The following is a 25458-nucleotide window of genomic DNA, read 5'->3' as shown; positions in this document are numbered from 1 at the left end:
AGTGACCATGAGCAGGGCTCCTCCCTAGGTGACTTTAGGCTGATTAGAAAATGTTCCTCTCCCAAGACATTTCACTTCCATTTGCTGGAAAATGCTTGTTAACTCTGCATTAAAAAAAAAATTTTACACTTATATATTTGACATGTACACAAAGAGAGATCACAAGCAGGCAGAGAGGCAGACAGAGAGAGAGGGGGAAGCAGACTCCCTACTGAGCAGAACGCCTGATGTGGGGCTCGATACCAGGACCCTGAGATCTTGACCTGAGCTGAGCTGAAGGCAGAGGTATTAACCCACTGAGCTACCCAGGCGCCCTGTTAACTCTGATTTTGCTAGAATAAGTCACTTTATGGCCATCTGCTGGGAAGTTGTCAAAGCTGCCCATGATGTACAGGCCATCCCTCATGTTTGGTTATACCCTGCTTGTTGGTAAGTGGGGCCTGTGGCTGGGGTGTCTCTCCTTCACCCCCCTGTTCTCAGCATGGAACCTCTCTGTTGCCCTTTCACATCTCCTTCTCCTGACAGTGAACCCCCAGGCTTTGACGGGCTTGGGGAGGGGACTCGGAGCTGTCAGAGGAGGCTGGAGCCTCCAATTCTGAGCTGTAATAGAGTTTAGTTGCATGCTGGTTGGCTCCTCAGCCCTGTAGACCAATCATTCTCTCTCCTGCCAAGTCATCTACCTATGCCCTTGCTTGTTCACTTTCTGGCTGCCAGGATTTTACTGCTGTCCCTTATCTGCTGTTAGTTTCTCTCCAGTACTTGCTTGGCCCATATGGGTAGTCACTCCGATGAATATGCAGCTCGCACTGGCTTCAGGTGTGGAGGCTGGAAGTCAGGCTCAGGGGCGATGAGGTCAGGAATCCCAGGCACTGCTGTCCCCATGTCCAGATAGGCCCTGTCCCCCTTGTGCCCTTCTGAACTTGGGGCTCAGCAGCCAGGCTGGAAGAGAGGGACTCTTCTTGGCTTCCAGCCTGGCTCAGGCTACCCTCAAAGGCCAGCTGGTTGTTGCCCTTACGCTTTCTTGAAGGGGCCCCTGGGGTGGGGTCCTCCATGAGACCCATGCGGCTTACAGAGGGAATGGGAGACTGCTAAAGAGAAAGGGGAAATGGATGCCAGACCGACAAAAGTGTAGGCCCCCATTGTTGGCTTTCCCCTTAGTCTGTGGATGGCTGTAGGGATTGAAGGAGGTCATGGAAGAGCCCCCGAGAAGCCACGGTCTGCCTTCAGTGAGAACATGGGCAGTATCTTGGCTCTTCCGGGTAGGGACTTGCTGACTGGTGGCAAAAGCAAATGTTATACCTGCATGGGACCAATGTCTGTGTAAAGAGATTAGGGGTCATGGGCACTCATTCCTCACTGCTTCAGGAAGTGCTGTGGAAATTTCTGAGGAAGCCTGGGCCAGACTTCTAACTGAAAGCCGTTTTCTAACTGAAGACATTCTTACCGTGTTGTAAGATCTCTGAACTGTGAGCCGCTCTCAGAATACCTTCCTGCAGGCAGGGGAGTAGCTCAATCACGCCAATGACCCGGAGATCGAGGGGTTAGTGGACCATAGCTGCCCACGACTTTGGTCTGTCCAGCCCCTGCCCCCTTCTCTGTCAGCAAACCTGTAGAGGTTCTCCCGCAACCTCCAATCAGTGTGTATATATTTTTATTTTTATTTGCCTTGTACTGCATTGAGTTTCGGTATTATCTCCAGCCTTTTTAAGTTCATCTCTCTCCATCCACTAAGTTATGATGTCAAAGTTGACAATATTTATGCTCTGTTCTCCCTCCATAAAGAACACATGGCCCAGGGGTTGATTCCAGGGGCCGAGAAGCTGAGAATAGGTCTTACATGATTATGATTTAGATAAGTGATGACATCTGAGCCAAGTGGTGGGCTCTGGTTACCTGTCTTCCTGTTCATAATGATGACTTTATGGACCAGGGGCAGACCTCTGTGTTGATACTCTCTGTGGTCTCACTGAGGGCTGTAGACTCTCAGGCCCCCTGAGTGCTCTCTCCACTTAGCCCTGGCTGCCTTGGAGAGTACTGACTCAGCCCCTTCTTGGCCCTTCAGGAATCTCAAGCCTTGATGTCCAGTTGTAATTAGCCCCTGAGGCAATCTCCATGTCCATCTTCCTAGTTCCCATTTACTTGTAAAGGGACAGGTAGGTAGGCAGGAGGCTTTCAGGGTCCAGCAGGGGACCCTGGCTCCTGTGCATATTGCTTGACCCACTGAGGGTGCTTCCTCCATAGTTGTTGGAAGGGTTATTGTGGAAAATGAACAATTTTTTTCTAGATCCCTACAGAATGTGTGTACTAATGTTCCACCAAAAACATCCTTTGGGTGATCAACAGGAAACACATCAGCCAGACAAGCTAGCAGACTCCATCATTCTGTGGGCAGAGTCAAGGCCTGCGTATACCTGTAGACCACAGCTCTAGGCTCCGCAGTACCCTTAGTTACGTGGTACTGCACACCTGCTTCTGTTTTCTCAGCAAACCTCCCTTGTGCTACTCCAGCCTCATGCACCCTAAAAAATAACTCTTCGTGTGAGGTATCAAGTCTCATTTCTAAGGCAGATGCTGTCCTGGAGCCTGGGATCACCATGGTAGCCTGGACCTGTCAGGAGCCGCCCCTTGTGGGGCGCAGATGCCGCATCCTCAGAATCCTGGTGGGGAAGGAAGAGCCCACAGCAGTGGCGGCCATGCCTACTTCCACCTAGTGAGGAAGCCTGTCTGAGTTCGCTGAAAGTTTGCATTTTCATCTTGGTAGTTTGGATCTGTTCCTGTCCTCTGCTCATTTGGCCACATCTCTCCCTTTACTTCCTTCCTGCTTCCTTCCACCCTTTCCTCCTTACATCCCCTGCCTTCTCCCTCCCTCCTAGGGACTTCCTCTCTCTGCCCACAGACACCCCACTTCTCAGCGGATGGTGCAGAGAGACCGGGTTCTTGCTCCTCTGCCTTCTCATGGCCCCTGCAACTTCTCCCGACAGAACCAAGTCAAGGTAAATGCTAAAGCGAAAGCTTTTTATTCTACAAAACAACCATGCCATCCCTTGGGAGGCAAGCAGCTCTGGCCACTTGTGGTCTAAAGATAACGGGGAATATTTTCTTGGGTCACACTGGGATGCTTCCTCCTGCCCCTGTGGTTTCCAGGCTAGAGTCTGAGCTCCTTGAGGGTAGGAACAGGCCTGACTTGTTTTGAATTCCTCGTGTTTAGTGTGGTGCAGGTGCTTCATGAAAGCTGGGGAAGGAAGGCAGAAAGGAAGCATGGGGAGGGAACGTCTCTCGGCCCACAGTCACTGCCTGGCAAGCCCAGGATGCAGGGGTGTGGATGGCAAGTGGCTCCTGTCAGGGATTCCCATCAGGTTTTTGTCTCCAGCTGGGAGGATCTTTTCTTCCCCTCCGCCCTTTCTCTCTCTCTTCATGCCTTCTTCAAACTACTTTCCTAGACTTTGCCAATCAGCAAGTGTGCTTCTCTGTGGTTGCGTGAACTTCAGAGCTACAAGTAAACCGCAGTGCTTCGAAAACCCTCCCTTCGCATTTTCTGTCACCCTTGTTGGTTCAGGGCCTTTGTCTTTGACAGTTACCACAGGATGACTCAACGGTTTCTGTTTCCACTCGGGGTTAGGTCATTCAGGCTGTGTAGGGGCTTGCGGGGGTGGGCGGAGGCTTTGGAGGTGGGAGGTCAGATTGTGAGGTAGCTGTGGTCTTTACTAGAAGACTGAGGGTTTCTCTGCCCGCTGCCTCTGGGAATCTGTTCTTCACCATCGCCTTTTATTGGTGTGAATGCTTGGCCATGGGTGGCACCTCAGTTATTAATGAAGATGGAGCATTTTTATTTTCGCCATTTTCAACAAGAAGAGATTGATCGGGGGCAGGGCGCCGGGGTTGGGGGTTGATCCTGGGCGGAGCTGGAGACATCTTTTAAAGCAACATTATAAAAAGGACCAAGATGAAGGAGCAGGTCACTGAAGCAGACCCATGCTGGGAAACCAGAGCTGATTTTCAAGTTCTCATGGATCTTCATTCCAGAAACGTGGGTGCTGCCTAGAATCACGTGGAGGTCAAAGGCCCCAAGGATGTTTCTCGTCATGAGGGCATTCAAATTTGGTGTCTGAAGATATGCTTTCTAGGACACCAAAACTGACTTTTGATTTAGACTTTGAGAAAAAAAAAATACACTCCCTCCTTTTTTTTTTTTTTTTTTTTTTTAAAGATTTTATTTATTTATTTGACAGAGAGAAATCACAGGTAAGCAGAGAGGCAGGCAGAGAGAGGAGGAAACAGGCTCCTCACGGAGCAGAGAGCCTGATGCGGGGCTCGATCTCAGGACCCTGGGATCATGACCTGAGCCGAAGGCAGAGGCTTAACCCACTGAGCCACCCAGGCGCCCCTCCCTCCTTTTTTAAAGTTGTTTTTTGTTTGTTGGGTTTTTAAAATGTTTTCCAAAAAACACAAAAAGATCTTTTTTGTTGTTGTTACTGTTGTCTTCTTGCTTTGTCTCTTTTCAAAATGGACTTTTTGGAATAATTTTCAATTTCTAGAAAATTTGTGAAGATAACACAGAGAGCTCCTATATACACCTCAGCCAGTTTCCCCCATTGCTTACAGCTTACCTAACCATGGCTCGTTTATCAAAACCAAGAAAGCAGCACTGGTTCATGACTATTACCTAAACTCTAGACCTCATTCGAATTTTCTTTCTTTTTCTACCAGTGTCCTATTTCCATTCCAGGGTGTTTTATTCCACACTGTGTTTTATTGTCTTTTTTTTTTTTAAGTGTCCTCTGATTTGTGACGGTTCCTTGGTCTTGCCATGTTTTTCATCACCTCGCCACTTTTGAAAAGTACTGGTCATGTATATTGTTGACTGTCCTTCAGTTTGTTTTGTCTGGTGTTTTTCTCACATCTAGACTAAGGTTTTGGGTTTTGGGGAAGACCCTGAGAGCAAGTGCCCTTCTTGTCAATCACAGCAGGGGTACATACTATCAACATGGCTTGTCAGCGGCGCTGTTACCCCTGATCACCTGGGCAAGGTAGTGTTTATCACATTTCTTCCTTATAAAATCACCTCTTCCCTCTGCAAGCAGGTCCCTCAGGGCAGCCGACCCTCGGGATGGTAGTGGTGGTGTGGAGATAGGTAAGCTCTAGCTGCTAGAGGAGAGAATGTTTATACAAATTATTTATTATGGGTGTTCATCTCTTTCCCCTAATATATTTATTTATTTAAACCATTTATTTGTATTAGTATGGACTCATGTATATTTATTTTCTGCCTTGTGTTATAGTCCAATGGTCCATTATTTATTTTGTTTTTCAGATTATCCCAGCTTTGGCCATAGGGGGCTCTTAGAGTTGGCTCCTGTATTCCTTTGACATGCCCCCACCCTTTCGGGATTTTTTTTTTTTTAAGGACTTCTTTACTTTATGATACCATGAGGTGCTCCAGGCTCATCTTCTTTTTTTCTCTGCCCTCTCCTAGAAGCAGCCATTTCTCTAATGAGTCCATGTTCCTTTTGTTTGAGAATGGTTTCTAGAAACCAAGATCTGTACTTGAAGGTCTCATTTTTACATAAGGAAATGATGTCCTAACACAATTCCACTTCTGGTCATCTACTTTCTTCCAATATTTTATATTTAAAAATTTTAAACATACAGTGGAATTGATAGACTTTAACATTAAGATCCTTATACACACCACTTAAATTCTACCATTAATGTGTTACCGTATTTGCTATATCACATATTTGCTCATTTATCCCTCCCTTTATCCACCATATTTCATTTTTTGGATGCATTTCAAAGCTGCTGAAACGAATAAATACATTTTTTCCCCCAAAATAATTCAGTGTGGATATCGTTAACAAGACTTCAATATGTGTTCAGGCTTTTATTTATTTATTTATTTTGGCTATAAAATGCAATGCAATGTGAAAATCTTAAATGTACACTCTCAGAGTTTAAACAAATACATAGACCTATGTAACTCAACCCCCTTTCAAAATATAGAACGTTACCATCACCCCAGAAAGTTCACTCATGCCCTTTCCACTCAGTCCCTGGCCTTATTCTCCCAGAAGTAACCACTGTTCTTTTATTTTTTTTTTAAATACTATGTTTTAATTTTGTCTGTTTTACAATTTAATGTAAGTGGAATTGCACAATATGTTCACTCAGCATATATTTTTGGTGGCATGTTAATTCAATTTAATCCTCTGCAGCAGTGAAAATGAATGATCTACAGTTACAGTAGACACCAAAGATGAATCTTATTAGCCGTGCTGAGCAAAAGAAATGAGACACAAAAGAATACATAAGGTCTAATCCCAGTTCTTTAATATTCAAAAGCAGTCAAAAATAATTTATGGAGTTCCAGGTCAGGAGAGCAGCTAGCAGTGAGCAGGCGAGAGGGAGTAATGATTGACAGAGAGGCTGAAGGGAGAGTCTATGTGCTGGTGTTGTAATGCGACTCTCCTTGACGTGGGTAGGGATTGTACAGGTGTGTTTTCTTTGTGAGAATTCATTAGGCTGTAATGTTATGACTCATGCCGTGTTCTTGGTGTATTACATCTTATTAAAGTGTATAACAGTACTAGTTCATGCTCATCAGGTGTGTGTGTGTGTGTAACAATACTATGTGTACTGGTTATCTATTGATATATAACAAATTACCTGAAAACTTAGCATCATAAACAGGAAGGTGTATTATCTCACTCAGTTTCTGTGGGTCAGGAATTGTAGAGCTTCTTATCTGGGTGGCTCTGGGTCTGGCGTGAGGCTGCAGGTAGGATGTTGGCCAGGTCTGAAGTCTTAGAAAGGCTTGACTGGGGCTGGAAGATCCACTCTCTCAAGATGGCCCATGCACATGGCTGTTGGCAGGAGGCCTGAGTTTCTCCCTGTGTGGACCTCTCCATAAATCTGCTTGGGTGTCCTCATACCATGGCACCTGGCTTCCTGAAGAGCAAGAGATTCAAGAGAGCTTAGCATAGTGTTTTCTGGGTTAATACACCTCATGTACATGTGTCACTCGTACATTCCTTTTTATTGCTAAGCAGTATTCCATTTCCTGACTAAATCAGTTTATTTCTGTTCTCTTAGTGATGGATACTTGGGCTGTTTCCAAGTTTGGGGCTATTAATGAATGAAATTGATACGAACTTTCTTCTATGAGAATTTTGTGAGCATTTTGTTTGTCTAGGGTAAAAATCTAGGAGTATAATTGTTAAGTCATAGAGTTAGATATATGTTTAATTTTATGAGAAATTGACTAATAGGCCTTTTCCCAAAATGACTGTATCATTATATATTTTCACAATAAAATGTGGGAGATTCATTTGTTCCATATCCTTGTTAACATATTATTTTGCTATTAATTTTTTTAAAGCCATTCAGGTGGGTGGATGGTGGAATCTCATTATGGTTTTAATTTCCATTTCCATGGTGACCAGTGTCTCTGAGCACTTTCTTGTGTGTTTATTGGCCATTTGTATATCTTCTTTCTAAGGTGTCTGTTCATGTCTTTTGGAGGGCATCTATTTGTGTGTGTGTGTGTGTGTGTGTGTGTGTGTATAATTTACAGACATCATTTTGTGTAACCACCAACACAATTAGGACATGGAACTGTTCCGTCACCACAGAAACTTCCTATGTTTGTCCTTTAGAGTCAGATTCTCCCCGTCACTCTACCCACCCGTGGCCACCAATCTATTCCTCCTTGCTATAATTTGTCATTTTGAGAATGTCATAAAATTGAAATCATATATGACTTTTTGAGATTCGTTTTTTTGTACTCAATATAAAGTCCCTGAGATCCATTCAAGTTGTCATGTGTAGCAGTGGTTCACTCCTTTTTATTGCTCAGCAGCACATGGTATGGATGTACTACACTTTTGTCCCCAGTTGAGGGACATTTGGATTGTTTCTAGTTTTTGGCGATTGCAAATAAAGTTGCTATAAATTCATGTACCAGTGTTTGTGTAAACAAAGGATTTCATTTCTCTCAAGTTCATACCTAGGAGTGGTATTGCTGAGTTATGTAAGAGTATGTTTAATTTCAAAAGACATTAAAAAAGGGGCTCTACCATTTTTTTATTCCCACCACCAGCAAAGGAGAGAACCGGTTGCCCAGTGTCCTCCTAAACACTTGATATTTTCAGATATTGTCAGTATAATTTCTTTTAGCCATTCTAATAGTTGGTTTACCATTATTTTATTTAATTTATTTTTTTCTTTAGTTTAGTTTAGTTAGTTCCTTGTAGTTTGGTCTTGATTCCACATGTGAGACTTCCAAGACAGGTATCTTACTCATGCTGGAGGTCCACACCCCACTCTTCTCTCAGGAAAGATGCAATTAGTATCTTTTGTTTCAGTTCTTGCTTGTGGCATATCCTAGCTCAGAGGTTTTCAAGCTTGTTCTTAGTAATGGCACCATTTTGTTTTTGTTTTTGTTTTCAAGCTAAATCCTACATGGAACACTAAAAGATAAGTCAGATGATGGCAGAGCTGCTAGGGGAAGAACTGGGCCCTCTCTTTACCCCCACAGCTGTCCTCAAGGTGTCCCCCAGTTCCTAAGGCCTCTGTCTGCAATCTGAGGCATAGAGAATAATATTTGCCAAATCCTCATATCTTATAGATTCAAGAAGACGAAGAAATTATATATGTTACAATACTGAAAAAGCATTATTGTTTATGATTTCTACCCCATTGTTCTATAAATGGCATCTGAAGTGGCCTATTAACATTGTTAAATGTGGAGGTTGATATTTAAAGACAGAAAACACGTAGATATTCATGTTGTGTAGGGCTTCAGAGAGCTCTGCGGAGGGCCGCTGGGTGGGGGTTGTTCCTAAAATCCTGATCTTTCCCATTGCAGAAATTGTTACCTTTTTTATTGAAAAGAATTTATGTATTCTCTTTTAAGATAATCAGGTGCTCAGGCTTTCAGGCAGCTTCTAAGGCAGTTTTAACTTCTTTATTGCTTAACTACTTGGTGGTGGCCGTTCAAATGAAGAACAGTTGCCATCTAGTGGTCATTTTAAGGGTACAATTTAAAATATCTAAAAATAAAAAATTTTTTAAATGTCTTTTTTTAAAAGGTATTTTAATACGATTCAAAGTTGGAATACATAAAAAGGTAGACTACTATTTGCCAAGTTTCCCCACTTCTTCCCCACATACACAAAAAGTAAACACTGCTCATAGTTTCTGGTGTGTCTCTTAAGAGAATAAAAAAATAGCAACAACACATAGACAAGCAAATACGTAGTCTTCTTCCCCGCCCCCTTGCCCCCACTTTTTAACATACAGTACAGCAGTAAAAGTAACATATTCACCTGTTTGCACCTTACTTTTTTATTTAAAACATATCTTGGCAATTTCCTTATATAGGCATATAGACAGATTTTCCTTTTTATGTAATAATTTCACTGTATGGCTAGGCCGTACTTCACTCAATCACTTATCTTTTAGATATTTGCAGGGTTGTGCTATTTCTGCCCATGTAACATTAAACTCAGGTCTGGTAGTGTGTTTTGGAAGTGAGGGTGGGCAGCGGAATGGGACAGACCTCTCATCAAAATGTCTTAACTTGTTTTAACTTGTCTGTATTAGAAAATGTTCTGTAATGTCTCTTGATCCACATTTTTTCTTTTTTGAATACAGAATTTCTTTAACTTGGGTATTAATAGTTGAGAACTATATATTAGTAACCCAGTTTTCTTGAGTTCCGATTATGTTATAGTTTTTAATAATTTCTCAGTGCCTTTGGCTGGTGTGTGTATTCTCTGTCCTCCCCTGATCTTGCAGTCTGTCTTCTTTTTTCTGCACAGATTAACATAAAGTCATTACTTAAACTTGACTCCTGTGAGATGCTTGGTGTCAGTATAAGCAGGAAGCTTAATTTAATGTGAATTAAGTAGATGTGAATTACAATTTTGAAGTAGATGAATAACAACCATTTTATCAAAAAGTTACTGGAATGGAAATGTGAAGAAAATAGCTAATAACTGATGCTTTAAAATCTTGTCTGTATAACACACTTCATGGCATTCCCATAGGCTTTACTGTCTTGTCTTTGTAGTGTGAAATGTCTCTTGATCCCCTGCTCAGTGAGGAGTCTGCTTCTTCCTCTCCCGCTGTCCCTCCGCCATGCTCGGGTGTGTGCTCTCTCTCTCTCTCTCAAATAAATAAATAAAATCATATATATGTATATATGATTATATTAAAACATTATATAAACTATGTAAAATTTATGCATATAATGTATATAAACATTATATAAAATATTTATAAAGTATATACATATACTTGTGTATGTGTATGTATATATACATATCGTGTATATTGTGTATATATATATATTATATCTCCTCACACATACTTTATAAACATGTTTTTAATTTTATTTTATATATTTTAAATTATACCATTAAAATGATTGTTTATATAACCAGAAATCCATATGAAAGCTACTGACTTTGATTGTGTTTCCTGCCAAGCTCTTCTTGTTTGCAGTAATTGTAGCTGGTTGTCTTGAGGGCTCCAGATACACAGTCATATTGTATCAATTACTTATGATGCAAAACATAGTGGTTCAAAGCAATACACATTTATTATTGATCGCGAGTCTGTGGGTGGCTGAGAGGTTCTTCTGACATTGGCTGGGCTCATTCATGAAGTCAGCTGTGGGTTGGATAGGCAGCTCTTTTGATCTTGACCAGGATTTTCCAGTGTGGGCCTTGCTTGGAGGTAGGCTGATCTAGGATGGCCTTGGCTGAGACAACCCGGCTCTCCTCACATGTCTCTTACTTTATACCTTCCGTCCACGTGGCAAACTAGTCAGGCATGTTCTTAGATTAGCTCAAACATATGCCCATGGGATTGCAGAGGAGCAAGAGAGGAAGGGAAATGTATAAGCACTTTTCTAAGCCTTTGCTCTCCTCACATCTACCAATATGTTAATGACTGAAGCAAATCACATGGCCAGGCCCAGATTCAAGGGGTGTGGGAGTATGCTCAGTCTCTTCATGAGAACTGCAGTGTCAAAGGGCAAGGATCAGGGGAGGTCTAGCATAGAGACCATTACGACAATCAGTGAAACACATGGATCATCTGTACTTAGTTCTCCCTGTTTCTTTCCAATTTCAGTTTCCCTAATTGCTTTCCCTTGTCGAATTGCATTGGCTAATACTACCAGAATAAAGTTGAACAACCACCCCTTGTGACTTTTTTCAGAGCCAAATTTTAGATTTGTTACTTGCAATTTTTCTGTTTTCTAATTTTCTTTTAATAATTTATTTTTTTCTCCTTTTTTTTTTTTCTCCCTAACTTCTTTAGTCAGCTGCTTAGCAGTTACTGTTAATGACCTACCCTAATCCCTCTACCAAACCTGTACACTCATCTCCTAGCTGCTCTCAGTGTTGACCGGTATCAACCCAAGGCTGAACTTCCTTGGAATTGTCCTTGACATATGGGAGTTGCCTTCCCAGGAAATGGCTAAGGTTATGCCCTCTGCCCATGAAGGCAGAAAGCCTATGCTTTCTTCCCTGTCTGAAGGACAGGATAGGACCTCTCCACAGTGCCATTTATACTCCAGAGTGTCCTGCTGAATCACTCTAAGGCTGGACTTCAGCTAAGCCCACATTTTGTAAGCTCCCCAGCACCCTGTATTCTCTGAAGGCCTCCTATCCTCAATGATGTCCAGAACCCTACTGCACACCCACATTGCCAGTTGCCTGTGGCTTGCTCTTTTTCTCCATTTTTCTTATAGTATCATTGTATCAATTCTGTGCTAGTATCTTTTTATTACTTATGATTGGATGATTTGAATATAATTGAATGATTTCTGGCCTGGCTTTTCTAAGAAGTGTCAGGGTTGGGGAGCCAGAGAAGCTGAGATAGTGGTCTGGGATTCGTCCCTTTTCACAATACAAAATCTTTTCCCTTTCCTGCTGCCACAGAGATAGACTGCTTCTTTCAAACACAGCCTGTCCATGTGACTTTGCATGTTGCCCTGACCCTGAACCTAGCTCAGGGACCAGCGAGCCTTCTTTCCTGCTTTTACCTTCTTACCTGCCTTTCCTGTCTTGCTGTTCCAGATCAGAACTACAAGCTTTACCTCTCTGTGTGTACAGCTTAAATTTAGAAAGTGAACTTTTACCTGCATTTTTTTATAAAGATTTTATCTATTTATTTGATAGAGAGAAATCACAAGAAGATGGAGAGGCAGACAGAGAGAGAGAGGGGAAGCAGGCTCCCTGCTGAGCAGAGAGCCCGATGCGGGACTCGACCCCAGGACCCCGAGATCATGACCTGAGCCGATGGCAGCGGCTTAACCCACGGAGCCACCCAGGTGCCCCTTACCTGCATTTTTTGAGAGTTGCCACCAATTGGCCCTTGTGTTGTGTGTGATCTCTTGCTCTGGTTCTTTTTGCCACTTTCTCCTGACTAAAGCCTGCATCAACTCAAACAAGTTTTACTTCTAAGTTAGTATCTGGAGACTTTTCCTGACTTCTAGTTTCATTGACAATGGAATGTTTATTTATTTATTTTTAAAAGATTTATTTATTTATTTATTTATTTGAGAGAGAGGGAGAAACAGATTCCCTGCTGAGCAGGGAGCCTGACACAGGGCTTGATCCCAAGGACCCTGGGATCATGACCTGAGTTGAAGGCAAATTCTTAATGACTGAGTCACCCAGGCGCCCTAGAATGTTTATTTTCTGTTCTCCTTAGGAAAACACTGATTTTATGCAGTAATGCTTATACTGAATTCTGCACTAGTTGCTCTGAGATCAGGTCTACTAGATGACTTTAAATAAATAAATAAATAAATAATAAAACAGTTCTTCTGTTGGGGGGTTTCTGTGTCTGTTCTTTTTTGCCGGTGGAGATGGATTTCTTTCTTTCTTTCTTTTTTTTTTTTTAAATATTCCTGGATGAATGGTGGGTCTCCTTGGATTCTTTTATTACCTGACAACTGAATGGATCAGAGAAAGCCAAGATGATTGAATTGGTTCTTGTTCCGTCTGGGGCAATTGACCTGCAGGTTATTTAAGAAAAATGTTTAAATATGAGACACTGTGCTGGTCCTGAGGAGCTACACGGTTCAAGACTTGGACCCTATACCCATGCAGTTCTATTTCTTGTTGGGAATGAACTTTGCATAATGATAGTACGTGTGGTTGGCATGCTTTTTGGGACATACCTGAGAACATGGTCTCTAGGATCTAATTATGAGACTACAGGAAACAAAGAAATTTATGTTCAATCACCATTTAATGGGATGTACTGTGGCCAGACCCTTGTGTTGGTGCTGAGACTATAAATATGAATCTAACACACTACTAGCCCTTGAGAAGGAGGAGGGGTGAAGAAGAGTATGAATATGGAGGCTAATATTCTTGAGCACTTACTATACATATACAAGCACTGGGGTAAGCATTTGAGGAGACAATCCTCTGAGTCATGTGCAATTATCATTCCCGTCTTACAGATGAGAGAATGGAGGTACTGGGAGGCCAGGTCACTTGATGCTGTCACTCTGTCACAATTAGTGACAGAGCCAGGAGTCAAGCCTGAGTGAGGTTTCTTCCAGGCTCAGGCTCTGCTTGCATTTAAGCATTTTAAGTGGCAGAATGGAAACCCCCCTTCTATGTCAGTTTAAGTTCATTGAGAAGCAGACAGGAAGATGGGTCTAGATGAGCGAATGACTTATGGATGGGGGTGGAGCATGCAAATCTGTGAAGGATGATGGGAGGGAGCTGGAGAAGGTGGGAGAAACTTCCAAATGTGTGTAGGCAGGTCTACTCTGTGAAATGAGAGAGCAGAAAGGGCACAGTGAGGTTACAAGAAAGCCTCAGTGGGCCATTTTTTTGGGGGGGGGTCTCCTGGCACAAGTTGACTACTGGACAGTAATGGCCCTAATCTAGAAGCTTGCCCTACTCAATCACCAGCTGGGAGCAGCCCAAGAGCAAAGTCACCTGGGGTGAGTGCCACAGTTAAATCCAAGGTATGGCACCTGGAGGGACTGGTGGGTTCTCTGGAAGGAAACTCTAGGCAACAATCCTTGTGGCCACTACAATCCACCCCTTGTACCACACAGGTCACTCCTTCTCTCCCATCCCCCCAAATGCTACTCATCAGTTTCATCTCAGAAACCTGAAAATCTTGCTCTTGCAGAGGGGATGTTGGAGTTTTGTTTTAAGGTCACCCTGTGAGGAAATCCTTCCTTCTTTCCTTCCATTTGACCCTGCTATATTGAACACAGGGTCTGTGTTACACAGTAGACCTTCTTCGACACACAGTATCAAATGCGATGTAAAGAGACCTAGCAAAGCTGTCTGTTTCTTATCTCATCAGACACCTTGGTCCACAGGCCTTATTCAGAGTCTTCAAATCAATGTTTTAACATCCATTTTGTATTTGTTCTTCACAGGTATGATTTAAATCTGGATGAAATAAGAGCTTTGACGTTTCAGAGAGTGAAGTTTGTCATGGGTCTACCTGTGTTAAAACGTGCTATTCAGGACCAGGTAAGTTTCATTGTTACTTTGCTGTGATGTGTGTATGAGTGTGAGAGAGAGACAGAGAAAGAAAAAGATTTTATTTCTGTTTTGTTTGCTTTTGTGACTTGTGGAAACCATTTATTTTGTCCCAGGGAAAATTGCCATCATAATGGGGGAATGCCTTCTTCAGCCCCCTTTTTTGCCCCACTCTCTGATAACCTAATTGATCTTCTTCCCTTAGCCCATAGGTGTATTCGTGTCTCCCAAGATCATAGGCTAGGGGGTAGGGGAATCAGCAGAAGTAATGATATATATGTTTACAAAACAAATATAATTTGGGGCATAAAATTCAAATATCTGAGAAAGGTAATGAACTGATTTTATAAGCTTTTAAAGCATTTAGATGTGTCCAAAATGTAGGGGTCTTTTTTGTCTAAACACTGCTATTCTAAATTCAGTTAAATTATTTTAGTCAAATTTAGCCTAATTAAAAAGAAAGAAGGAAAGAAAGAGTATGTGATTAGAGAACTCCTTTGTGGATATGAACATTAGGAGCTATTTATTTTAGGCAAGTTTAAATCAATCTCCATTTCATTCAGCTTCATGGCTTCCACAATGAAACAGAACAGAATTCCTGGTGAGAGCCTTCGGAGAGGGTCTTGAACTGGGGAGAAGCTTCAGCTTGTGGATGGCTGAGAGGTGGAGCCTGGCCCTCTTCCTGACCACCATAGTCTGTGGAGGGGGAGTCTGAGGGCTGAAGGGGTCGGGGTCTTCCCCATTTAGGGGGCCACTGAAGGCTTAGTTCTCTGTGCAATGTAGATCAGAGCCATGGCCTGAGGTCCCTGTTTGAGAATAGATCCCTACCCTGTCACACCCTGCCTCCCCCCCACCTTTTGGTTGGCTGTACTGAGGAGGCAAGGACAGAACTCAGCATCTTCTTGTCAAAAGGCAGAGCTCTGGCCCCTTCTGTTGAAGCACTGTGGCCACCTCCAAGGTAACAAAAGGCACACTTAGCTGGAGAGGAAGGAAGCAAAACAACCACATCATGCAGGGAAGGGTGCTTGCAAAGCCTGAAAAATCGTTTCATACCAAGCAGTTTGACAAGTGGATTTCAAGCTAGTAAACTATCTCTCAGTGGAACATTTAGAGCTGTGAATACAACCAAGAAAGAAAACCCACAAAAGACCCCAACCCTCTTTGGTTTCAGACACTTTATGAGTCTGGCCTCTGTACATCTGTCCTGGGGCTGGTTGGAAGGTGAAATCTTGACACGTGGTCAGTCTTCTGGTCTCTTAATCAGTCCAATATGTCCATGATTTAACTTAGTGTCAATATTCAAGACCCAGATGAGAGTTGATCCTTTAACGAAGTTTACTAATTGCTGCTTATCACACTGAGTCTAAAGGATTAGCCTGTGTAATCTTGCTCCTGATGAAGCTGTTGGTCCCTGGATCCAATTAGCTTCCCATTTTTGTGCCTCCCCTTGTGGTCTTAGGCAGTTCGGACGACCCCGTCCTGGATGATTGAGTATAGTCCCTGCAAGCAGCCGCAGGACCGGCCCTAGACAATCCCTCCAGTTCATTTCTGTGAGTTACTTCAGCCTCTTTGGCCCTTCTCTCTGTGTGAGCTCACAAAACCCAATGAACCTGAAGGAAATTAAATGAGTTGGTCATCAGGGCGGCAGGCTCATCTCTTCGGGTGGATGTCGTGAAACTCGGCAGCACATCTGTGTTTGAAGGCTCTCAAATTCCACTCTGTAAACAGCTGGAGGAGCTGTCCACATCCAGTAATTCTAGAAGAAGTGTTACATGATTCATTCTGCCTCTTAATAAAAATATTGAGTCATGGCCGTACTGCCTGTTCAGAGAGCGTTCCAGGTCTTTCCAGCCTTCCCTGGCCCCCATTTCGTGTTGCTGTTAGCTTTTGTGGATGATCCGATGAACTCCAAGGCAGAAGGCCGAGTGTAATGTGTAATGATGATGTTCTCGAGGACAAATGAGGAGTGAGCCTCATTCGTTCCAGGTCTCCATGGACAGTCCACGGGCCAAGAATAAGCCATTAAAATATTCCACTCTGCATTTTCCCCTCTGCCATCTGCAATAGATTTGAGATGTTCTAATAATTTCAAAAGGAAAAAACAATATCTGAGTCTGACTACAGAGTATACACACACGTGTGTGCGTGCATACACATTGAACAACATCATTGTACCTCCCAGACATTTCCTGCACCTGTTTCCAGCGATATCACATTCATGCCCTTCAGCCAACCGTCCTCTCCTTTCCCAGCGGAAATCCTGGATGGTGGAAGTCACGGACTCCCTGCGTTTCCAGAGATGGGGAGATGGAGGACCAGGTGGGAGATCGTCCTCTGTGGCGGTGTTGAGACTGCAGCCGACAGGCTGACACCCCTGCATCCAAATCACCATAACCAGTAATAGCAGCTCAGACTCACAGAGTACATATCCTTTGCCAGTCACAGCGCTGAGAACTTTAGATGCATGATCTCATTTAATATCCACAACATCCAGAATGGTATTCCTATTTTACAGATGAGTAAATTGAAGACCAGAAATTGGCCTGAGGCTATACAGCTAGTAAGTTGTGTATATAACTAGTGGAACACAGATTTAAACCCAGCTGGTCCTTCTTTCTGAGTCCACTTCCATTTGGTGGTTCTTGCCCCTGGCTACACACTGGAGTTGCCTGGAGAACTTTCCAAACTCCTGCTGTCCGAGCTTTGGCTCAGGCCAATGAAATCAACATTTAAATTTCCCAGGTGATCCAGTGTGTGTCCTGTCCTGGCTTGAGTACTGCTCTCCACTATCCTTCCTTTCTGGTACTCTGTACCGTCTACCCCAAATTGTTCCCATTCAGCATTTGGTCTCTGGCAATCATGGTTCAGGGCTGACTTGTAGGAATGCTCTATCCCAACATTTCTTTTCCCCAGGAGGAAGACAGTTGGGATCAGGCTGTTCCTGGCCAACAGGAGTAAGGAGTGGGGGTAGATATTTGAATAATGAAGCATCCATTCTATGACCTCCCACCCCCCATCATGTTCTTTCTCACTCTGAACTCTGATGGTCCTCATCTCCATGATCCACAGTGGTGCTGGGCATGGAAGCATTGTTATCTAAACTAGTGGTTCTCAGAGTATGGTCTGAGGACCCCTGGAGGTACCCAAGAGCCATTCAGGTACTACCTGAAAAGTAGGTGTCCAACTTTGTGTGCATGATACCAGATTTCACCATAAACTTCAACCAAAACAGCCTATGGCAACAGATGGAGTGCAGAAGCAGATGTGAGAGTCTAGCCGTCCTTCATTAAGCCAGACGCTACAATAATTTGTAAAAATGTAAAACAATGTCATTCTTCTCACGGATTGTTTTTTGGTTTGGAAATTATGGTTATATTCCACAAGAATTATGTTATTTATATGTAACGGATATAGTATTGTTATTTTTAATGTGAAACTTTTAAAATTCTCAGTTTTAATTATGGTGTGGTAAACTATGGACATAGCCTACATAAACAAAACTCTTTGGAATCTTTGATCATTCTGAAGAATGTAAAGGGGTCCAGAGACCATAACATTTGAGAACCACTGATCTGAATCATCTACTGTTTTCTCAGGAAGTCCATTCTCAGATCAGCTTGAAGGGGAACTGGCAGGAGCCTTTATTTGTTATACTATGGCTTTATGTGGCTTTCCATTTATGTTATATTTATTATACTATAATTATATATTTCAATCAGAATTTTAGTCTCAGTTTGGGATGGTTTTTGTTTTTGTATTTAAAGAAATACCAGGTGGGTACTCTTACCTAAATTGGAATAAGACTCTGAGGTCAACTCACTTTAGAAGGTATTTGGGAGGGGTGCCTGGGTGGCTCAGTCAGTTAAGTGTCTGCCTTCGACTCAGGTCATGATCCCAGGGTCCTGGGATCGAGTCCTGTGTCAGGCTCCCTGCTCAGTGGGGAGGCTGTTTCTCCCTTTCCTGTGCCTGCTACTTCCGCTGCTTGTGCTCTCTTTTTCTCTGATAAATAAATAAATAAGAAGGCATTTGAGAATAGGGAGAATGGTTGTATTCCTAATTAGACTCTAAAAAAAAAGGAACAGCCTTTCCCGGGAAATTACATGGAAGCCACGGGTGTGTTGTGCAGAATGAGCTCAGTAGAGAATGTGCCAAGAAGGTGAGGATGTCTCCTCTGCCACTAGCCCTGTTTTACTAGAGCTAATCTCACCCAGGCCTGCTCTGCTGCCCACACAAACCAGTGCCAGCCCTGATTGGTCCTGCAGACCATGACCATAACCATAACCATAACCTCCCCGACCCCATCCCAGTACTGGTTCTCAACCTACTTTGAGCTCTTGGCTCTAACACCCTAGCCTTGGCTCTGCCCTTGGCCCTCTGGCTTCTGTTTGTACTGGAACCCAGGCTTTTCCTAGCGGGCTGTGACAGGCTACCCCTGGCTCTCAGTCTTATATGCTGCCTTTGGCAGGAGTCCCTGTCCCAGCTCCAGCTCTACAGACTTGGACCCCGGCCACTTGGCCAGCACTCTGGCCAGGCCAGCTCTGGCCACAAGGGATGCCGTGGAGGATTGGAGCAGAGATGACAGGACAGAGTGGCCTGTTTACAGAAGTCCCTCTGTGTAGATTGGCAACTGAACTGATTTATCATCTATCATGGCCGCAGGAATTACTTGAAAGAGTATGCCAGGGAGTGAGTTGGGATCCACGCAGGGATGGACTCTGGGGTACCCGGAATCCTGGTGTTCTTCGTTTACTGCACTGTAAACAATTTGGCTTAATGAAAACTTCTTATTTTGAAGTTTAGTTATTATTCTTACAGTGAAATGTTAGGTTAAAAATAACCATAATTATTACTTACTATAATTTGCTAAGTTCCTTCTATGTGCCAGGTGAGACGATTCATTCATTTTACAACCATTTATCGAACACCTACAATGAGCCAGGCATTGGTCAAGAGGCAGTGAATAAAGTAGGCAAACATACCTGTTTTTATGGAGTTTATATAGTAGTTTTGGATGAGGCAGACAATGAAATAATGAACAAGTAAATTTATGGTACTTGATGGTTGTCGATGCTGCCAATAAAAATCAATCATCATGAATAATAAAATGACTGAAAACACTTAAAAAATCAAACAACTGTTTTTCTGAAAATAAATGAATTTAATTTAAAAAAAATCAAACATGGTAAATTGGAAAAGAGGTAAAACTGTCTCTCTTCACTGATAACATGATCTTATATGTAGAAAAACCTTCTATGTTAAAATTAGTGTAAAATAATGTACTTTCCATTAACCTAAATAAGGTGCTCATCAGTATGATACATTGATCATTACATGTTGTCAATACTGATAAATTATGTGATTACGCTAGTAATCAAAAAAATTTCCAAAGCAGCTAGGAATTTGGTAGGAAGCATGAGCTGCCAAGAGAAGAGGTATTAAATTTAAGGCAAGAATTTGGAAAATCCCAAACTGTCAGAATACTACACTGATGTTGTGAAGGGAGAAAAATATCCTTAGATAGAGCCATGGGAATGTCACCTTTCATTGTTCCTGATATTGGACTTTCCTGGAATGGTCAAGGCCCCTGGGGCGACCAGAAGTATAATAGCTACATCTAATCTTTGTTACAGACTTCTCCCAGCACTCTGCTCAGGTGTCCTACTATGTGGCCCCAGCAGAGGATCAGCAGAGAATAAGGAAACACCAGAGAGTAAGAAAAGATGGTGTGGAGGCCATGGTTCGAAGTTTGGATTTTCTTGCAAAATAAACTGGAGTCTTTGGAGAATTTTCACTATGGAGGGGTGGGGTTGTGGGAGAAAGAGCGGGGAAGCACAGCATGATGCTTATTTTTAAAATATTATCATGCCTTGATCGAAATTTACAAGTTGATTCAACAAAACATATATGGAAGTGCAAAAGACCTGGCATCGTTAAAGCAATTCTGAAAAAGGATGTATTTGGAGGACTTTCACTGCTTGATTTCAAGACTTACTATAAAGCTACTCAAGTTTGGCATAAGGACAGACAAATAGATGAATGGGACATTATGGAGAGTCCTGAAATAAACCCATACATATATGATCAATTGATTTTTAAACAATGTTGCCAAGGTAACTCAGTGGGGAAAAAAAGTCTTTTCAGTGAATGGTTCTGGAACAAGTAGATAAATATATAGAAAGAAAATTAACCTTGATACATGCAAAAATAATTTGAGATGTATTATGTATATAAACATAAGTTCTAAAATTACAAAGTTTGTAGAAGAACAAAGGAGAATGTCCTTCTGACTCTAGGATGGGCAGAGGTTTTTTAGAGAGGACCCCCCCAAAATGCTAAACATATCAAAGAAAAAAACTGATAAATTGGTCTTTATCAAAATCAAAAACTATTTTTCATCAAAAGACATCATTAAAAGAATAAAAAGGCAATCCATAAACTAGGAAAAAGTATTGGCAATGTATTTATCTGAAAAAAACTGTGTTGACATATGAAGGATTTGTACCCAGAATATATAAAGAATCCCTAGAGCTTAGAGATAAAAGGACAAACAACCCAATCTAAAAAATGGGCAAAAGACCTGAACAGACACTTCATAGACATACGTAACTGGCTAATAAGTGTAGACAGATGTGCTCAGGATCTTTAATCATCTGACGGGTGCATATTTAAACCATAATGTGATGACATTACACTCCTCCAGAATAGCTAAAAATGGAAAAGATGCATAGGACTGACAAGGATGCAGAGAAACCAGAAGTCTCCCATGTTGTCGATAGCAGTGTAAAATGGTATAGCCACTTGAAAAACTGTTTGGTGGTTCCTTACAATATTAAACACAAACCTACCCTTTAACCCAGCAGTTGCACCCCTGGGAATTTACTGGAGAGAAACGGGAACACATGTCCGTCCACAAGAAAACTTTTACATGAATGTATATATCAGCTTTACTCCTAATAACCCCAGACTGGAAAGAAAACAAATGTTCAGTAAGAGATGGGACAAACTGTGGAATATTCATAGATGGAAAACTACTGAGTCATGAGGAAGAACTACTGACACACAAATCCACACAGATGCCTTATTTACATGAGAAAAGGCAGATGCAAAAACCTACATTCTGTGTGATTCGGTTTATGTAAATTAAAGAACAGGCGAAGGTAATGGATGATGATAATACGAGAAAAGAGGTTGCCTGTAGGGGTGGGGACTCTGAAAAGGGGCTCGAGGGCACTTTCTAGGGGGAGACAGGAATGTTCTATAATCTTAATTGGAGTGATATTTACACAGGTAGGTAATTGATCAGAACTCATGTGCTCAAGCTCTGTGCATTTCACTCTATGTAAGTTTCAGCATAATAATAATAATAATAGTGCTTGATGTTTGGGGCAGAGTAGAAGCAGGGAAATCAGCAGGGAGACTGTTATAATAGTACAGGCACAAGATGGTGGTGGGAGATGTATTAAGGGGCTCAACTTGAGATCTCTTTTCAAGGGAGGGCCAAGGACTGGTTAGCTCAGTAGGCAAGAGTCTTAGTTAGGCTGGCCCGAGATGACTGGGTCCCTGAAGCCCATTTACTTATTTTATTTATATATTTTGCTCTGTCCCATTTCTTTCTAAAATAATTCAGGATTCATTATAACAAAGGACATGTATTCAATAAGACTGAGAAAACATAACCAAAATAGAAAATTGAAACCAGAAGGTAGAAGAAGCAAGTATGCCAGTTTGGGAACTGATAATAAAAAACTAAGATCAGGAAACTCTTTCCATCCAGTACCCTTGGCTGGGACTGCAGACAGGTTACAAAGGGGCTGGTGAGGGTCTTTTAATATCAGAGAAAAGATGGCTCAAGTGGTGCTGAGTCAAGATGATTTTAGTTGAAGAATATATGACTTGTGGAGACTCTCTGGGCTTATAAAACCAAAGACACACATTTTTGTAGAACTTGATTTGTAACAGAATATTGCATCACAAAGGTCTGATACATGGAGTGCTCGCTAATGAAACGGGGGGTGTATTTTAGGGAGAACTACCTTCCTTCTGTTCGAGATGATCTATTATGCAGAAATGTAAATAGCATGGGGCGCAATTTAGGATAAAATAAAGCTTGAGTGTATTCTCCATACCTATATGGAATCATTATCATTTAGAATTAATGCAAACTAACGTTCTGACATGGGACTTGAGTTTGGTTTGAATATATCAAGTCTAAAGGAGGCAGCTATGGATATGTAGAAATACTGTAAAAATGTATATCAAGAAATACGTTTTTTTAAGATTTTATTTATTTATTTGACAGAGATTACAAGTAGACAGAGGGGCAGGCAGAGAGAGAGAAAGGGAAGCAGACTCCCTGCTGAGCAGAGAGCCCAATGTGGGGCTCGATCCCAGGATCCTGGGATCATGACCTGAGCCGAAGGCAGAGGCTTTAACCCACTAAGCCACCCAGGTGGCTCTGTAGGGGTGGGGACTCTGAAGAAACACACCTTAATTATTTATTGATCATTATCAGTACAGACAATTCATTATGTTGTCAGTTGAATGAGAGGGGAAACTTGTCAGTATTAGATATTCTTTAATTAAGAACAATTAATGAATCAGAAATGAAAAAAATTGAACAAAAGAGAGAATTTGTGTGGAGAAGATATTAAAAATAAATGCGAGTAAAGCAGTCCATCAAATTAAGCCTTGTCTTAGTTCTGGAACTTTCGCTTGACTTCTTAAAATAGACCATTCCAAATGAAGGCTTAAATCACCATCAGAGGATTAACGGCAAACTCATATTGGCATTGCCCATCAGGTCTAATAGCAAAGACTGCTGACTCGTGCAGAGACTAGGGAAGGAAAATAATCTCATAAATAATTCATAATGCACTGAGATGGCTAAGTTTGTGGTTGATTCTTTAGCAAATTTGATTGAATTTATTTCAAACTGGTGAGTAAAAATGACAACAGTCGGACAGCATTAATGACAAAGGCATGCTCTTGCCTCAACCATATAAATGGAGGGAATGAAATATGAAGAAAACTGTGACCAGCTGGGGGTTCTGAGGGATTTACTTGCTCCTGGTGGTTTAGGTTTGGCCACAACAGAGCAGGTGGCTTAAGGTAATGAAGGGTTTGTTGTGGTGATGTAAGATGAGATGACTCTCAGGAAGTTCACTTGGGCGCTGGGATGTGTTGATGTCAAGTGCCCTTTGGGGATGAGGCCGGTGGTACAAAATAGGGGTGCACTGGCAATAAAGTCTGGGCCACCCAGGGTCCTGGGGCTTCTATAAGCTTCATAGTGAGGGGTGGGGGCAAGATGTCCGTATGAGGATTCTGAAGATCTCGTTTCTGGCCTTGCTTTTCCACTTACTAGGTGATCCTGGTTGGACAAATCTTTTGACCTCCAGAGTCTAGACTCTTCTGTTACATGGGGTCTATACTTCCTTTCTTGCTCCGCTTTTCATGGATGTTGCAAGGATCGACAGGATAAAGGATACATGAGCTCTCTAAAAATGTCTGCAAATAACTGCTACAGTTTTTTTTTTTTTTTTTAATTATTTGCTGGTAACTAACTCTTTAGTGTGAGCTGAAGCAGGAGCCATGCAATAGTTCATGCTCAAGCTGAAGTTATTTTAAGAAATAATCAATACAAGATGCATTGGGTTGGAGCCACCATAAGAGTCATAAATCTTGACAGTGTGCTGTTTGATAAAATTAATAATGCTTGAAAGAAACATTGTAAAAACCTACAAGAGGGGAAAACCTAGTGCATTTGGGAGAAAGGGCTTAAGTCATTGTGGAAACTGAGAGTTACCTTAGGAACGATGGTTACTGTCCTGATGCCAAGTGGGACAGTTTTCAGGCACAGGTCCGCACAATTGCACATGCGTGCACACACACACACACACACACACCCCACACTCACACACACATACACAAGGGCAACAAGCACCAGCTTTGTTGCGTGGGTCTCAGAAGAGACTGGAGAGTAAGAAAGACTAGCATTAATTCCAACAGCGGATAATTGTAATCTGTACACTCCACGGCCTACCACCTTCTAAGGAAATGCTGCTTGCCTCTGAATTTTACAAATAAAATAGCCTCATTTCTCACTGGTGAAGCATATGCTCATGTTGCTTTGTGATTTGTGGCTGTTGCACATGGTGACAGAGAGGAGGGCAGTTAAGGGGGACCGAGACCTCATGGTGTTTAATATATCCAAGCCCCCAGAGGATCTATGATTGGAAAGGAAAGTGCAGAATACTGCTTTTCCTGCGTCCACAATGATCCCAAACCTTCCAGATCCTCTGTCTTCCCACCAAGGTTGTTGCGGGAACCGGAGCCAGGTGTCCTCTGTTGGTGGGAGCTTTGGGCCACCCCAAGTGGAGACTTTGCAGACCCGCATTGCTAGGCAGAACCATCGTTGCTAGGGAGAAGCATGGAGGGCATCAGGCTCTGGGGACCCACGAGGGACAAACTTGGTTAAGGAAGCACAAGACCTGAGGGAGTCTGTCAGAAGCCTGACCTCTGTGGAGATGGAATTGATTCTTCTCCTAGGTGGTCAGAGCCCGGAAGACCATGTTAAAATTGCCTGGATTAAAAGGTTTATTTCAGTAGGGTCGTGGGAGAATTTATAATCTCAAAAAGGTTTTTATTACGGTGAATCTTTATTATAAAAGTTACTTGCGTTTGTTATAAAGATGTTAAATTAAAATGTTAACTTAATTTTAAAACCTTAAGGAAACCTTGACATTGGGTCTGTCATGTTTGCAGGCAGAGAAAACAAAGAATTTTGTCAGTCGAAGCCTGGTCATAGGAGAAGTCCTCTCCATAGCAGACATGGCCACAGGAGTAAAGGTGAGAGGCTCTGGGGAACCAGTCCTTCATGAGCTACTACTTAGTTTTGAATGGCAAGGAGCACAAAGTAGAACCCCACAGG

The 25458-nt window shown here is 42.3% G+C and overlaps 1 protein-coding gene across 8 annotated transcripts in view; it reads left to right on the top strand.

Annotated features, from left to right (window-relative positions):
- The window catches only part of ACOXL (acyl-CoA oxidase like), a 349566-nt gene that overhangs the window by 24044 nt on the left and 300064 nt on the right, over positions 1-25458 (top strand). For all 8 annotated transcript variants that reach the window (XM_059188392.1, XM_059188391.1, XM_059188389.1 and 5 more), the window contains 2 exons: positions 14426-14522; positions 25293-25376. In XM_059188392.1, the coding sequence (XP_059044375.1) occupies positions 14426-14522; positions 25293-25376 (181 nt within the window). The remainder of the gene's footprint in view (positions 1-14425; positions 14523-25292; positions 25377-25458) is intronic.

The sequence above is a fragment of the Mustela lutreola genome, chromosome 9, assembly GCF_030435805.1.
Source record: "Mustela lutreola isolate mMusLut2 chromosome 9, mMusLut2.pri, whole genome shotgun sequence".
Classification (NCBI taxonomy): domain Eukaryota; kingdom Metazoa; phylum Chordata; class Mammalia; order Carnivora; family Mustelidae; genus Mustela; species Mustela lutreola.
The sequence above is the reverse complement of the archived record's forward strand: the minus strand, read 5'-3'. Positions and strand labels throughout refer to the sequence as shown.